At 44.9% G+C, this 14,991-nt stretch overlaps 1 protein-coding gene across 3 annotated transcripts; it reads left to right on the forward strand.

Annotated features, from left to right (window-relative positions):
* The first annotated feature begins 312 nt into the window (after positions 1 to 312).
* On the forward strand, positions 313 to 14,434 carry WHAMM (WASP homolog associated with actin, golgi membranes and microtubules). Of its 3 annotated transcripts, XR_012765153.1 has the most exons (11): positions 313 to 921; positions 4,683 to 4,856; positions 5,746 to 5,896; positions 6,428 to 6,597; positions 7,399 to 7,564; positions 8,497 to 8,684; positions 10,150 to 10,236; positions 10,321 to 10,416; positions 10,798 to 11,269; positions 11,490 to 11,881; positions 12,406 to 14,003. XR_012765153.1 is itself a non-coding variant. In XM_075431678.1 (10 exons), the coding sequence occupies exons 1-10, from the start codon at positions 397 to 399 to the stop codon at positions 14,294 to 14,296; spliced, it is 2,316 nt and encodes a 771-aa protein (XP_075287793.1). In that variant the 5' UTR covers positions 313 to 396; the 3' UTR covers positions 14,297 to 14,434. The 3 variants fall into 3 exon arrangements, 2 of the variants coding, with proteins under 2 accessions (XP_075287793.1, XP_075287794.1); XM_075431678.1 differs by lacking the exons at positions 11,490 to 11,881; positions 12,406 to 14,003 and adding an exon at positions 14,010 to 14,434; XM_075431679.1 differs by having other exon boundaries at positions 11,490 to 14,003.
* The last annotated feature ends 557 nt before the right edge of the window (positions 14,435 to 14,991 follow it).

Consider the following 14,991-nt stretch of genomic DNA (forward strand, 5'->3'; position numbering starts at 1 on the left):
GCGCGGCCAACGCCTCTGACCGGCGGGGCACAGCAACATGGCGGCGGCGTCCCCTCAGGTAACGCCCCTCCTCCTTCCCGCAGGGCTGCGTAACTCCCGCACCCTGCGCACCGCTCTTCACAGAAATAACTTCTTATTCCACAAAAATAACTCTTTTTTTTTTTTTTTTTGCATACTCTTTTAAGTTTCATATTTATTTTCCTCCCAGCTGTGCGACTCCCGCCCACGCCGCGGAAGTCTCGTCTCAGCCACGCCCCCAGGCGACGCCCGCCAGTGGGGCCGCGCGCTGCCGGTGACGCGCGGCGCGGGGCCCGCCCCTTCGCCGGGTGCGCGCGGCGCGGCGGAGGCCCGGCGGTTTCTGTTTCGCTCGGCGGGGGCGGCGTGGCCGGCGCCATCATGGAGCCGCAGCCCGACAGCCTGGAGGGGTGGGTGGCCGTGCGCGACACCGCCTTCGCCGAGCCGCAGCCTCCGCGGCTCCGCTTCCTCGTGGGCTGGAACGGCGTGGAGGGCGCGTTCGCCGTGACCTGCCACGGGCGGGCGGAGGCGGCGGCGCAGGCCCCGCAGAGCTGGGCCGGCCTCTTCTCGGCACCGGCCCTGCGCGGCGTCCACCGGCAGCTGGCGGCCGTCTGCCCGCGCCTGGAGCCCGCCTTCCCCGCGCTGCCCGCCGCCGCCGCCGGCGGGCTCTGGGCCGTGCTGTTCCCCGCGGCCGCCGCGCCGGGCGAGGCCGAGGCGCAGGAACTGTGCCGGGAGCTGGAGCGCTACCTGGGCTGGGCGCTGGAGCTCTGCGGCGGCCGCGTCGTGCTGGACGCCCTCTTCGCCGCCGACCGCCGCCGCGACGACGAGTACTTCGAGAGCCTCCACGAGCTCCGCGGGAAGGCCCTGCGCGGCCACCTGGCCCGGGCCAAGGAGGCCCTGCGGCGGGTACGGGCCCCGGGGCCGGGCGGGGGGCCGGCGGGCGGCCCGAGGCTGTGCTGAGGGGTGCGGGCGGGGTGCTGCGGCCCCCCCGCGCTCCCTGCAGCAGCAGAAGGCTCCCCTTGGTGCAGGGCCGCCTTCGCCGCGTCCTGCTGCAGCCCCGCTCGCAGGCGCGCCGGTCCGGGCCTCTGCTTTAGCACCTCTTGCTCGCCTGGGAGTTGCGTGCTGAGGCTGGCAGCCTCTGCAGCAAGAGCTGCGGGCACTCGGGTCAGGCTCGCATCTGGGTAATGTGAGCAAGGGTGACCAAGGCATTAATACCATCTTGCTCGTAGCATTGTCCAGTGTTCAGATTAGTGCTTACGCAAACACTTTTTTGATTGTCTGGAAACCGCCAAGTCAACTTTCTCGAGTAGTGGGTGTCATCCGTCTTTGTAAGTGTGGCTTTATTAAGTGGGGAATAAGCCAGCTCCGAGTGGGCAGTTGGTGTAAGACAATGGGGTGCTTACTTAAGCTGCAAGTGCTCCTGCAAAAACACATAGCTAAAAATATCCAGCAGTGTTGTGCAATGGGTGGAATGGTAGCCAAAAGGGAGAGTACAATCGTGCTCTAATTTTCTGACCTCCTTATGAGTGTCTCAGACTGCCTTTTTGCAGAGATGCCTATAACTGGGGGATTCTCTGTCTCATCTTTTTTATTAAAACCACACTTAGCTGTGGACCTATGCCAAAGAGGTGTTTTCTAGTCAGAGAAATTGTGGTGGGTGTTTTTTAAGTGTCACACTCTGGCCTGATGGAACTAGTGATGATGTTAGCCCTTTCTACCTTTACAACCAAAAGTTTCTTCTTGCTATAGATGTGTTCCTGATTTTTTTCCCCCCTTGTAGTCAGCATGACTTTAAAAGATGGTACCTAAAAACACGGTTGCAATTAGGATGCTGGTATGTTGAAACAAGGGTTACAGATACTTGAAGGTCACCGATGCTGCTATTCTTTTCTTGTAGTATCTGTGTGCAGTCTATTTCCTAGCAAAGTAAGCTGAAAGGTGTTTTATGAAAATGATCACGCTTTGGGGGGCAGTTAAGACAGTTGGCTTTAGCCTTCTGTTTCCTGTTTCGGTATTTAACAGCTGTAACAACCTTACTGTTACAGAGAGACACTGTTTTTAAAAAGACAACTTTAGTTTACATGAAGTTTGTGTATGGTGTTATATACAAAAGCTATGGTTTCCATAACTGATGATAATATAGTTCATGGCCTAGTTAGAAAAATATGTTCTAGCCACCATGCTCTTTTGCAAGTAGCACAAGTATGTACCACCACATGGCAGTTTGGGGTTTGACGGTTAAACATAACTCAGTGCCCGTTATTCTGCTGTTCCCAGCTATATTTTAGATGTGGCTATATGTGCTATAGAGTGTTGTTGTATTTGCAGGCCTAACAGGGATATAAATTCATTATATTGCAGTCTAGACCCAAGTTATGCAAGGTTCAAGAAATAAAACCTGCCTCTTCTGGCACTAAACTAGCCTTAAGTATCAGGGCATCCCTTTTCACTTTTTACATCCATGTCCTCAAATACTTCATCCTCTGGGACAGGAAATTCGTTTTGAAGAATGCAGAAGATACCAGCACAAGATGGAGGAGAGTTGTATTGTGTAAATACTTCTTTTTGTGTGTGTGTGTGCAAGGACAAAGGAAAAAAACGAAAGGGCAGTACTCTTACAACAACCAGAGGAGTCAGTTGGGCTAATGGTGAACCTGAATTCTATGAAAAGAATATCAGATAGTGTAAAAGCAAGGATTTTACTTTAAAACAGACAAAATGTTGCTCACCCACCCCCAAAAAAACAACCCCAAACCCGTGTAATGAATAATTTTCTCATTATTTGACTTTAAAATTTTGCTAGTACTTCCGCTCTACTCACTATAATCATCCTCCAGGAGCAGCATGACCCTCCCTACTTGCTTTGAGCATAGGATCAAGAACGTGAACCATTGTGTGTCTGTTTGGCTTTGGTAGCAGGGACAAAGCAGGCTGTTAGGTAGCTGCAGGTGGGCCCTTGGGCTGTGTCTGAGCTGCTGCGAGCTGCTGGGGAAGCCGAAGGGGCCACAGGCTGCCTGGGACTGTCAGAAATATTGCAGTTCAGATGCTGTTGTTCTCCTGTCCAGTTCTGGGCTCCCCAGTTCAAGAAAGATGAAGAGCTACTGGAGAGAGTCCAGCGGAGGGCTACAAGGATGATGAGGGGACTGGAACATCTCCCCTACGAGGAAAGCCTGAGGGAGCTGGGCTTGTTCAGCCTGAAGAAGAGAAGGCTGAGAGGGGACCTAATAAATGCTTATAAATATCTGAAGGGTGGGTGTCAGGAGGACGGGGCCAAGCTCTTTTCAGTGGTGCCCAGCGACAGGACAAGGGGCAATGGGCACAAACTTGAAGCACAGGAAGTTCCGCCTGAACATGAGGAAGAACTTCTTCCCTCTGAGGGTGACGGAGCCCTGGAACAGGCTGCCCAGGGAGGTTGTGGAGTCTCCTTCTCTGGAGATATTCAAGACCCGCCTGGACAAGGTCCTGTGCAGCCTGCTGTAGGTGACCCTGCTTTGGCAGGAGGGTTGGACTAAATGACCCACAGAGGTCCCTTCCAATCCCTACCATTCTGTGATTCTGTCCTGCCTGTGCCAGGCGTGGAGAGAGGATTGGTGGGAAATGTGCTTGAGCTGACCTCCACAGATTTTCCCTGGGGAAATGCCACCATGGGTGGGAACTTTGCTCCTGCTGTCTTACCCAGGCTCGGCTGGCGAGAGCAAAGGTGATGGTTCAATTTCAGTGCTCTTCAGTTGCAAGACAATCAAGCTTATGTTTCTAATGCTGTTTCCCATTGTTGTGGTGCTGAACACCCGCAATTGCTTTCCCTCCTTACAGAGCAGTGGAGCAAACACTCCTTCCAGGAAGGTCTGTGTTTCTCAGTGGAACTTAGCTTCGTTCTCTCATCTGGCTCACTCTATCCTGGCAGATAGAGCCACCCTGCTCTCTGCTAGCTGCTGTCGAAGGAAAATCTTTGAAGCTTTCATTGGTGCCAGTAAATAAGTGCAACTGAGGGGAAGTTTCCAACTTTGTATATTGTCATAGAAGCAAATAAACACCATAAATAAGGTGTATTAGAAAGGTGGTTGTTCCACAGAAGAATTACGAAGTGTAATATCACTAGAACAGAGATGGGAATAAATTATTATAAATTGTACGAATGTTAAAGGAATTCAGCTACAGGGTATATCAGGAGTATAAATCTGTTTTTGAATTCTTGTTTTTAAATGGCAATCTGATTTTTCTAAGCCTGAAGTCAGAAATTCTGTATCCAGAAACACATTTCATCTTAGCAGGCATTTAGTAATTGTGGAAGCAATGCAAGAGCTAGTAAGAGTACCTTACTGGTCCTTCCAGTACACAGGCTTCCACAGTTTCCCATTTGTGTTTATAAAAAGCAGCAACCAAGTCATCTGTACACAGCTGTTAGAATTTCTGTGGCGGAAGCTCTAGGTGTGATTCCCCTTGCAGTCTCCCAATGCAATACACAGCAATTAGTGCCTTTAACAGTGTGGTGTTAACGATATTTCCAGCTAGGGGTGGCTGCTGAATGCTTGGCGTACACCTGTGTAGCGGGAAGTCTTGCCTGTTCATCAAATGACAAAAGGCAGGTCCTTTCCGCCAAAGCTTGTCAGCAGTCAGCACATGTGAATGCAAAACAGCCAAGTCTGATTTACCTTTTATCCCACTAGGTTCTTCAGCAGCATAAAAATGCTAACACAATGATGGCTTTGATGAAGGTTTATGAGGAAGAAGACGAAGCTTATCAGGATTTGATCACCATGGCAACACAATTCTACCAGTATTTACTGCAGCCCTTTAGAGATATGCGAGAGCTGGCAACACTGTACAAACTGGAAATCCTGGTAGGTCTGCCTTTACAAGGTGAAAGGCCAAGTTGTATAGTAGGGCATCAACTGCTCTTGGAGCAGTTTAGACTCAAATCACTCAACATTCTCTACTTCTGTCTGTACCTACATTTTTTTCCCCTGTCGAGCCACTGAACATGACTGATGTTTTTTTTTTTTAATTTTTCCTTAAACAGTCTATTAAAACTGAAGTGAGCCGTAAATTTTCTGGAGAAGAGCTGAATGGTTTTAAGTTTAGACTAAGGTTCTTGGATACCAAAGGTCTAAATCTGTGAAGACAAAATATCCAGTATGCTGTACTGAAAATTAAAGTGAAAATTGGAATGGATGGAACAGAAAGTTTGTTTCTGTATAAAAAAAAATCTAAGGGATATTTAGGCTTGTTTGAAATCTAATTCTTTTAAAAACATGTTTGAATAATAGTCTTGTTCACATATACACTTTGTGGACTTGAAGATACACTCTTATGTTTCTTTTCTGTATCCCTGTTCCTGTGTGAAAGACTGCCAAACTGGAGAACCTGATAGTGCAATGTGCTGTCAACACGTGGGGGAAAATAGAAGAGAACATTGCATGTAGAAGAGTGGCTTTGAGTTACTTTTAGTAACAACTCAAAATACTTGTGTTGGACATGATTTTTAAGATGATAGTTTAAAAGTATTTTAAGAAATAAATTAATCCAAAGCTAAGTGTGAAGTCATGATGGGGCAATAAAGGTTCTGAGTTAGCCTAGAGAATGAGGAGCAAGGCAATACATAGGCAGGTGAGGGGAAGGTCATGTTTGCTGCGCTGCTCTGCCTTGCTTGAAATGTCTCTGAGTATAGCATGATGCAGGCTGCACCACTGTGGTAACCAGTTGGTAACTGAGAATTTTGTCTCCTTGCAGAAATCTTTGCAGTATGATAATTTGGGGCCTAAAAGAGTAGCAACTTTGCAGAAAGATGCTGAAGAATGGACTAAGCGAGCCGAGAGTGCTGTGTGCTCCATTCAGGATATCACTGTGAACTACTTCAAGGAAACTGTAAAGGCTCTGGCAGGTAATCAGAAGGATTTACACAAAAGGCTGCGTAAATACGTGACTTAGGGGACTGAGAGCTCTTAGTACCTTTGCTGGTCTCTCTCTGCAGACCCTGAGGTTAGGGTGAGTGTCCATCTTAAGAAAGAAACATTTTATTCATGTAAGATTTATATCTTTTAACCAATTTGGTTTACAACTTGCATTCGGCTTGCGCAGAAACATAATCAAGGCCTGAGACTTACAGCTGCAAAGTTCTGAATGAAAACCGTGCACGCTTTTAACATTTGCTATGCAAGCCTCAAGGATTTCAGCATGTTAACAGAGTAGATCGCTGTGTAACTGGTAGAGGCATGTTTCCATGGTACAATGAAGTATTTTATTTGCATATATAAACTCATAAAATCAGCATTTTAGTCTTGCAATTTCTAAAGAAGCTTCAGAAGTTGTTTAATGGCATCAGCTTTTTTAGTACTGCAGCTAGAGTAGAAACACACAAGGGCTATTAGTACACTGCATTTCTTATATCTTACTGCAATGTTTTAATCTGCAGCAATGCACAAACAGATGGAAGAAGATCAGGAAAGATTTGGTAGAACTACCTGGGCATCAGCTTTGCCACGACTAGAAAACCTGAGATGTATGTTAGCAAAAGAAACCCTTCAGCATCTGAGGGCAAGAGAGTTGTGCCTGAAACAGAAGAGAGCTGGTATTCAGAAAAACGTAAGACCTTGCAAAGCCTCCTTTTCTGTCAGTGACCCGCCTGGACAAGGTCCTGTGCAGCCTGCCGTAGGTGACCCTGCTTCAGCAGGAGGGTTGGACTAGATGACCCACAGAGGTCCCTTCCAGCCCCTACTATTCTGTGATTCTGTGATTCTGTGAAGGGCTGATCAAAACCTGCTGAAGTGGTCATGGGAGTAGACTTTCAGTGTCTATGAAACAACTTAGGTTTTCAGTGTAGTTGTAAGTTGTGGAAAAATGCGTGTCTCCAGTTTTTTAAAATTGGTCCTGCACATATGAGGACACTTAGCAAAGGTGAAGATACATGCTTTTGCAGTTAAAGTGTTGTGTTAGCATTTGTGATAGTAACCTTTGAAATTGTTAGTTTTAGGGATATTATTTTCAGAGGACACTGCAAAGTAAAGATCCTTATTTAATTTTAGTCTTCTGATCTTCTTGATTTGATGCCATCTAACTGCTGCTGGGAGTACTGATATTTATTTTCGAAGAGCAGTGTACTGCATCATATATAATTGTTTACAGGAGCAGCATTATTTGTGCAGATTATAATGAAGTCTTTCCTGGTGGATTTAAAGTAAAATTACACTTTAAGTTAATGAGGCTTTCTGCTCCTCTGAGTTTCTGCTCCATGCCATTTCTAATGTTCTGTTGTTTCCATACCAAAGCACCTAAGCAGCTGCCAGTAAGGCCAGCCTCTGTTACAGGTATTTGCACATCCATGCGTGTTTCATGTATGCATATTTTGTTATTGATGCTTTTTATTTTCTATTTGGGGCTATACAGATGGAGAACCTCAGTGAACAAGAAGAGAACCTAACTGTAGTGGAGGAGCTGGAAATACAGTATTATGAAACGCAGCTGGAATTATATAATATACAGCTTGAAGTATTGAAACATGAAGAGATGCTGCTTATTGTACAGTTGGACACTTTAAGGAGACAGATTAAAGGTAAGAACAAACAAATATCGTGATATAGGCTGCTCTGTTTTCACTTAAAAAAAAAGGGATGATTATCACTGCTCAGGTCTTGATAGGAAGTATCATTGGAAAACATTCATGCCATGACACCATCGGATATTTTGTTTTCTGACTAATTAGACACTAATCTGATAACGCGAGTTCAAAAATAAAGTCACACTTGTAGTTCATCTTGACAGCAGCTGTGATATGTGCATGCACTGGTTTAGCATGTGGAATAACATACATTGGTATTACAGGATCTCGTAGTTACAGAAGCTATGTACAGGAACTCTGGATATTGTGACCTGCTGAAATGGGTCCTGAAATTCATCACAAATCTGTTGTAATTTAACATGTGGAGATTGCAAAATACATCCTGTAGTGACTAAAAGAGGTGTTAGTAGCTAGATGGTACGTAAGTACTGCTATATTCTAGTTTAAATGTCTCTTCGTGACAAATTTATGACCAAATTAGGCACCAGTCTTGTTTATGCTTATTTGTGCTTATGAATTCTCTATTACTTCATACACTGTGAAGTAAACATTGCTCCTGCATGTTGCATAGTTAAAACTTGGTAAATAGTAAAAGAAGTCACCCCGTGTTGATCAGAACAGTCTTCAGTTTTCCAGGAAAATCCAGTCAGTGAAGGTAGGAGTTACAGCACAGAGAGACATTTGAAAGAGGAAGCTAAAGAACAACAAATGCTAACAGCGTAAATTTGATCCTGCAAAGCATCCCTGTGAGTAGCATGACATAGTTGCATACAGACTTTGAAGAAGCAAGCTCAACTCTGGAGCGTTACACTTTCTAATAACTAACTCAGTGCTTTCAATGGCTTTTAAAATGTCATTAGTTTTTTAAATGTTTAAACTATTGTGGCAATTTTGGGGTTTTAAAAAAATGCCAAATGCCTTTTTAGAGAAACAGGATGAAGTTGTTTACTATGATACATGTGAAAATCCTGAGGAGCTCAAGGTCATTGAACAGACAATGGGACAACATTACGCTAACTTGTCAGAAATGACGATGCTGAGGCAGAAGACTAAGCAGTTGGAGACAAAGCGTGGGACTGTCTGTGCAAGGAGAGCCTACCTCAGGAACAAAAAAGTAAATGCAGTCCTAGAGATGTGCATTTTCTTTTAGCTGATGTCTTGACTCATGAGGGATGGACAGGAAACAACTAGGGAAGTTTTGGGTGGAGCATACGAGATGAAAATGTGACTCAGTGCCAAGGCCTCCAAGCAGAAAGAGGGGCAATGTGATTTTTAAGACAGCTTTACACTCCACTGTGTGGTGCAAGTGCCTCTGTAGTTTATTAAGAGAGCACACACTTACGTGGGTGACCCAGGAGGTGTTCCCCTATCAGCTGAACCTTACCAGAGCCCTGCTGTGGCCAGCTGGAGCTTTGCCCTGGCAGCCTTTTACAGAGCAGCTGCAGTACAGGAGGAAACCTGGCCTCCAATGAAGGAAGCTGCAGTGACAGAACAACCCACACAGTGATACTTTACCTTTGAATGGGAGGGAGGGGAAAATTTAAATGCTGCAGTTCTCTCTCCAGCCTCTCAGTTGTGTGCAAAGGGCAGTTTTTTCCTTTGTTTCCCATTCAGAGTAGAACACTAGGAAGACACAAGTGAGATCACAGTTGACTCTTACGAACCTTCCCAGTGAGCTGAGCTTACCTTACACCTGCACAGTCCTGCTGGCTCAGAGAGCAGAGTTTAAGCTCCAGTCTGTCTGGCCTTTTACCCCTCACTAGCCTGGACAAAATGGGAATGACATTGGAAATGTTTTGTGAGCTGTGCTTGTCCCTTGCTTGCAACTGCAGACACTTCCTTTGCTTCTGTTTCCATTCGTTGAATTGCTGTCTGTCGGTTGTATAATGCTAAAGCCAAATGCCAGATGATTTGCAAATGCTTACCCAGCAGTGTGGATAATCCTCCTCCATACAGTGACAAATAGCGACTCCCAGAGAAAAGATTGAAGCCTGCAGTTTCTTTGCAGCGCTTTGTTACTGACAGAAGGTGCCCCCTGTTAGGCGTTCATTGTGCTCCCCATACTTTTGCTTCCCTGGCTTTTGTACTTGGGAGCTGTGGCAAATAAGGGATGGGGGGAAAGTAGCCTTGTATTTTTGTAAAGCCCTGCTAACTTCCTTCTTGCCTTCTTCCTCATGTCTTTGCACCCCTTGCCTCCATCTGGTACCTAGGTGAAATTTCTTCAGAGCTCGTTTCTGCTTTGCTTTTTCCTTGCTTCTCTTTATTTTTACCTAAGAGTAAGACAGAGGGGTCGGGTCAGATCTGGGTAGGTTTCCTCTGCAGCATGAATAGCCCTGTCGCTAATTTGGAGAACAAAAGATCCCATTGGCTTTGGCCATGAAGGAGTCCCACAGACTTCACCTTCAGGGTCTCACATCTGCTGCTTGTTGAGCTTAGCCATCCTTCTTGGCACAGCCAAGCACTCAGCCTTGATCGCTGTTTAGTGGCTTGTGCACAGGAGTTAATGGCAGTAATGGTAGAGATGATGCACGGGAAATGTGAACTAATCAAGGATTGCATGAATTTTGCTATTCTGCCAGGATCAATGTGAAACAAGCCATCGGCAGAGACTGCAACAGGCAGAAGAGAGCAAAAAACGCTTCCAGCAGCATCACAGCATACAGATAGTGAGTACTCAATCGCAGCCTTGGAGAATCTGGCAGCTGCTTGTTTTCACACACTAAAGCTCACTTACTTCTGTCTTAATGCAGAAGAGAGACAAGCAAAAAGAGGAGGAGAAAAAGAAAAAAGCTTGGATAAGCCAGGAACGTCATAAAACACTGGAGAGGCTGAAAACATTCAGGGAGGCAAGTACTGTGAACTACAGTAGTCCTAAATGGTGTCAAAACACGATGTCAGAAAGTAACGGTAGCTCACGTGTGAAGCACGGTCCAAATCAGACACAACCATTTGGATACCTGAAATAGGTTTGTGTGTGATGAGTCAAGAGGATTAATTCCACTAGGCATGTAGTTTCCAGATGCAGAACCTATTGCAAAGAATAGAAGTGAGGAAATGGCTTTGAAAGAAATACCTTGATATTCACTTAGATCTGCTCAGGGTTGAATTTTCTGCTTGAATGGGTGAGTGGGACAGGTCTGTACTCTGTGGCTTTTTATCTCTTTGGGGCTGATGTTTTGGCCAGTTCAATGGAGATGTGACCTCCTGCCTTGCGATTTGTTTTTCAGAAGTGTCCAGCTCATGTTGTTCTGAAAACATCTCATCCCCAGCCTCTCAGTCCCAAGTTGCCACGAAGCATCACTCGGCAGGCTGCTGTACTGTCCCTTCCGCCTTCGTCCAGAGCAAGGGCAGCTCCAGAGCAACCGAAGAGCATACTGCTAGTAGAAGCCAAAGAATCAAAAGCTTCACATCAGAATACCCCAGCAGATACCCCTGTCCAGATTTTTGTTACTGGTGGTAACACAGAGCAACTAAAGCACAAGGAAGGCTTGATGGTCTCTCCATCTTCCCCACCACCACCTCCTCCACCCCCTCCTCCTTTACCCCCTCCTCCCCCATCTACCCCCTTACCTCTCCAGTTAAAGACACCATCAGCAACAGAGGATAAGCCACTTCCCCTTAGCTCCGATAGCGCCACAGAAAGCTCTGCACTGCACAGACCTGATGACTCATCCCGGAGGTCTATAAATAATTACATAGGTAAGAAGGCTCACATCGACTGGTGGTTTCTTCTTCATTTCCTGTGTTTTTCTGTTCTCCCTCCCTCTGGTTCTGGACAGGAATAGTGTGCAGTGTTGCTCAAGAGAATGAAGCTCTTTGAAGGCTTAGTCTAAGAAACCATATACAGTAACACTGACCAGAAGTCAGGATGTTAAATGAGTAACAGTGATTTGTGTATCCTGTTTGATACACTTCACAGGGTCCTGATGCTCAGGTGACTCAGCGCGTTTGGAGAAGTGCTGTCAAATTGGACAGGTCAATCTTTAGGACATCTGAACTTGAATCTCTGCTGGAATCCTACATTTATTAAGTACAGCCTTACAAGTTAGTTTAAACCATGCTTAATCACAGCACTGCTACTTCTGTGGAGGTCTTAATTCAAGACCTGCGTATTTCATGATGCTGAAAGTCCCACTGCTGTAGTAGGTAGGAAGGCATCAGAAGAAATTCCAAGGAGAGACGTTTTATTCGTGGTGTTTGTTGAGAAGCGACTTTTATTACCAAGTTTGTTCTTGCCACCATTTTGCAACTTTTGAACCAGATACGGTGTTTTGATTGAGGATCAATCAGCTGTCCAACCAGAAGACCACTGTGAGTAAATTTGTGGTTGTGCTATAAGGCTACACTTGAGTGTTTATGATTTATGTACTACAGAGCTACCAGCTGGGCTGCCTGCATTTCTAAGGTATGCACAGCCTGTGTCCACTTACAATTTGCTTGGTTTCTAAATAAAGGTTTCTTAAGAGAATTCATGCAGAATTCAAGCAGGATTTGAAGGGCAGATGGATAGCTTTGGCATACTAACATTCCTAGGGCAGAAATTCTGCTCTGTTACACCTCTGCTTTGTTCGCAAGATCATGCAGGTGTAGTTGAAGGCTGAACTCGGCAGTTGAAACAGTAGTTTGAATGAGAATAGAGCTCAGCAGCTTCCCGAAGCAGCACTGGTTACATCCTGCGGACAGGCTTATTTTTACCTCTAAGGCAAGCAGATATTTTGACTATGTCAGGGAGATTAAGTTGGAAGGCAGCAGTTTTTTATTGTCTTTTTTGACAGTGGAGCTTATGCTAGGATGAAGCATGTCTTTAAATGTGGTGCATTGCTTTTCATTTTCAGACTATTCACAATACATCTAAGCAGCCTTTGTATCCTCTCAGTTAAGAGGCAAGCCACAGGCAGAAATACCAAAGAGTTCAGCATTTTGTGCTCTTCAAAGGCGTGGGGAAGTACAAGCAGCTAAGGTCTGAGACGCAGTCAAGTTACCATGACAAACTACTGTAAATCCGGTGGATCGGTGTGCGGACTTCAGTCTGGGAGGTCCATGGGATAACTCCACCACAGATACTCTTCAGAAGCTTTGATTAGCAACGGGAGTTGTACACCAGCGTAGTCTGATTGCTACTGGAACAGCCTTGCTGGTAGCTAACATTTACTACCATGCACAGCCTAGCATTGATGTCCCTTCATTATTTTTGGATAAGAAAAATCCTTTGGAGAGATCTAATTGATTGTTTACACCCATTTCATGAAGAAAACCAGCATGTTAATTGCTGTAATACTGTCACAGTAACATGTTGAAACAGCTTCGTAAACAGGTTGGTTTTAGTTACACATGGACTACTCGTGTCTCTGAGCACGAAAAGGCAGGAGAGGTTCATATTCTGGTGTTGAAAATACTGTCTGTAATGTGTTAACACAGTTTCTAAGGGGAACTTCTTTCATGGTTTGTTATTCTGACTAGTCTTTTGCCAGGCAGTCCATTTGATTAATAGACTTAAGACTTACTTGAAGGCTTTGTAAGACAACTTAGTGGATCTTTGCTTGATCCTTTTCTGGCAGCTCAGTCTCTGAAGGTACCACAGGATTTAGAAGAATGTTATATCTCAAGTGCTTGATGTCAATCACGTAACCACCTGTGCACTGCACATGGCAAAAAGACTTCTAGCTGTGAGGCACAGATGGTCTGAGCCCATGGCTGCAGGAGTCGACTGCTATCCGGGGAAGCTGTCTCCCTGTCTGAAGCTAGCAACAAAGAATCCAACAGAAGGAGTAAAACCCGAATTACAGTCTGTATCAAGAGAACTAGTGGAAGCTCTGTCACTATGGTGTCCTTTGTGGTCTGAAGTTCAGAAAGATACGCCTGAGATTTAAATCGTGTTGTAAAATGGGAATGATTTTTTGAGTCCTTACAGAAAAGAGCTGCCTGCCTGCCTGCTTAGGGCCTGATCTGGCTCTCACTGACTTCAGTGGTGCAATTTCAAGCCCTTCTATTCAAATCCTTTCATTTTTCTCTTGGCTGAGCAAAAATGCAATTGACAGTCTCAGCAGGCATCTGAGCAAGCTAGGAGGAATGGCAGAGTGTTGCTAATACAGAATACAAGAGATTTTTTGGTTCAGTGAAATTTTTTTGAAAGATCATAAAGTTGTAATGAAAAGAAGCATCATCCTCTGTGTATAATTTCTTCCTTAGAGCGCAACCTTGTATAATGTTGAAGAGGCGTTGGATTCTCAGTGCAAGATATAAAAGCTTTAACTGCTTTCTGAAAGCAGTTCCAGAGCCTGGTGTCACAGAAGCTTGAAAGAGCCTGTGCCAGGACAGACCATTCTTTTTCCTGTCTCTAGCAAAGATGAAGAACCCCGAACACTTGGGTAGGGGTTTATACCTCTAGGTATGGTTATCTTGTTCTTGCTTCTGGTAACAATGGATTTATCTGTTGCAGGTTCCATGGATGAGGTTTTGGCTTCTCTAAAACGCGGTGAAGTTAGTCTTCGCAAAGTGGAACAGCCAAATCCATATGCCTCTGTAAAAGACAGCATCCTCTCTGCCATAAGGCAAGGAGTTAAACTAAGAAAAGTGAATCGAGATACTGAGAAAGACGTCAGTAAAGGATCCACTAATGAGCTAGAGAGAAGCATTAAGGCAGCCATCCAGAGAATTAAGAAAGTGTCTGCTGATTCTGAAGAAGAGGAAAACAATGATCAGAATAATGGAGAATGGGACAGCTAACCAATTCAGAGTAACAGATGTACTGACTGGAACAGAGCATGTGTCTCATTTTGCATGTTGTAGAAGACTGTTCTTTGTGAAATGAAAGAACAGCGTGATTGTGTGTGTTCTCACTGTCAAAAATGTCTTGTAAAGTAAGAGAGTCCTATTGATTCTCTGCAGGACCTGCAAATCATTATTTTTGCATGAGAAATCATACTCGAAAATATGCTTACATTAATAGGTATTTCTGGCTCAACCACGTAGAATTTTCACCACATCTGAAGACAGCTAAAACGCTGGGTTGAAACATACATTTTTTAGGTTGTTACTACACAGTAGGTAATGCTATCACAACACAGATGAAGGAGTGGAAAAACTAACTGAAAATCTGTTTTGTCAGATAAAGTAGAACGAAATCTGTGGTGACAGAGGCAGACCAGAAAACTTGGCATAATGTGGAACCTCTCATTCCTACCTCCATTGTCCAGAAATTTCTGTAACGTTTTGCTTGTGTAATACAGCTCACTCTCAACTAACTACATCAGTACTCCATTTATCATTATATTATGAAGTATGCACTGATCAATGGGCTTGGTAATGCTGATTGGAAACATTACTATCAAGACTGAAAGAAACACTACTGTAGTAATTACTGGAAAGTTTACTTTTTAGCTGGAAGCTTAAATTAGAGGATTGTTACATGCTAAATGTTT

The sequence above is a fragment of the Opisthocomus hoazin genome, chromosome 10 (assembly GCF_030867145.1).
Source record: "Opisthocomus hoazin isolate bOpiHoa1 chromosome 10, bOpiHoa1.hap1, whole genome shotgun sequence".
Lineage (NCBI taxonomy): Eukaryota > Metazoa > Chordata > Aves > Opisthocomiformes > Opisthocomidae > Opisthocomus > Opisthocomus hoazin.

What these genes read in the sequence shown, in the direction of transcription:
- WHAMM (XM_075431678.1), top strand. Translation starts at nt 397, where the DNA reads ATGGAGCCGCAGCCCGACAGCCTGGAGGGGTGGGTGGCCGTGCGCGAC. An exon ending in GGCTGAAAACATTCAGGGAG is followed by an intron (nt 10,417 to 10,797) that starts GCAAGTACTGTG and finishes TTTGTTTTTCAG; the next exon opens with AAGTGTCCAGCTCATGTTGT. An exon ending in GTCTATAAATAATTACATAG is followed by an intron (nt 11,270 to 14,009) that starts GTAAGAAGGCTC and finishes TATCTGTTGCAG; the next exon opens with GTTCCATGGATGAGGTTTTG.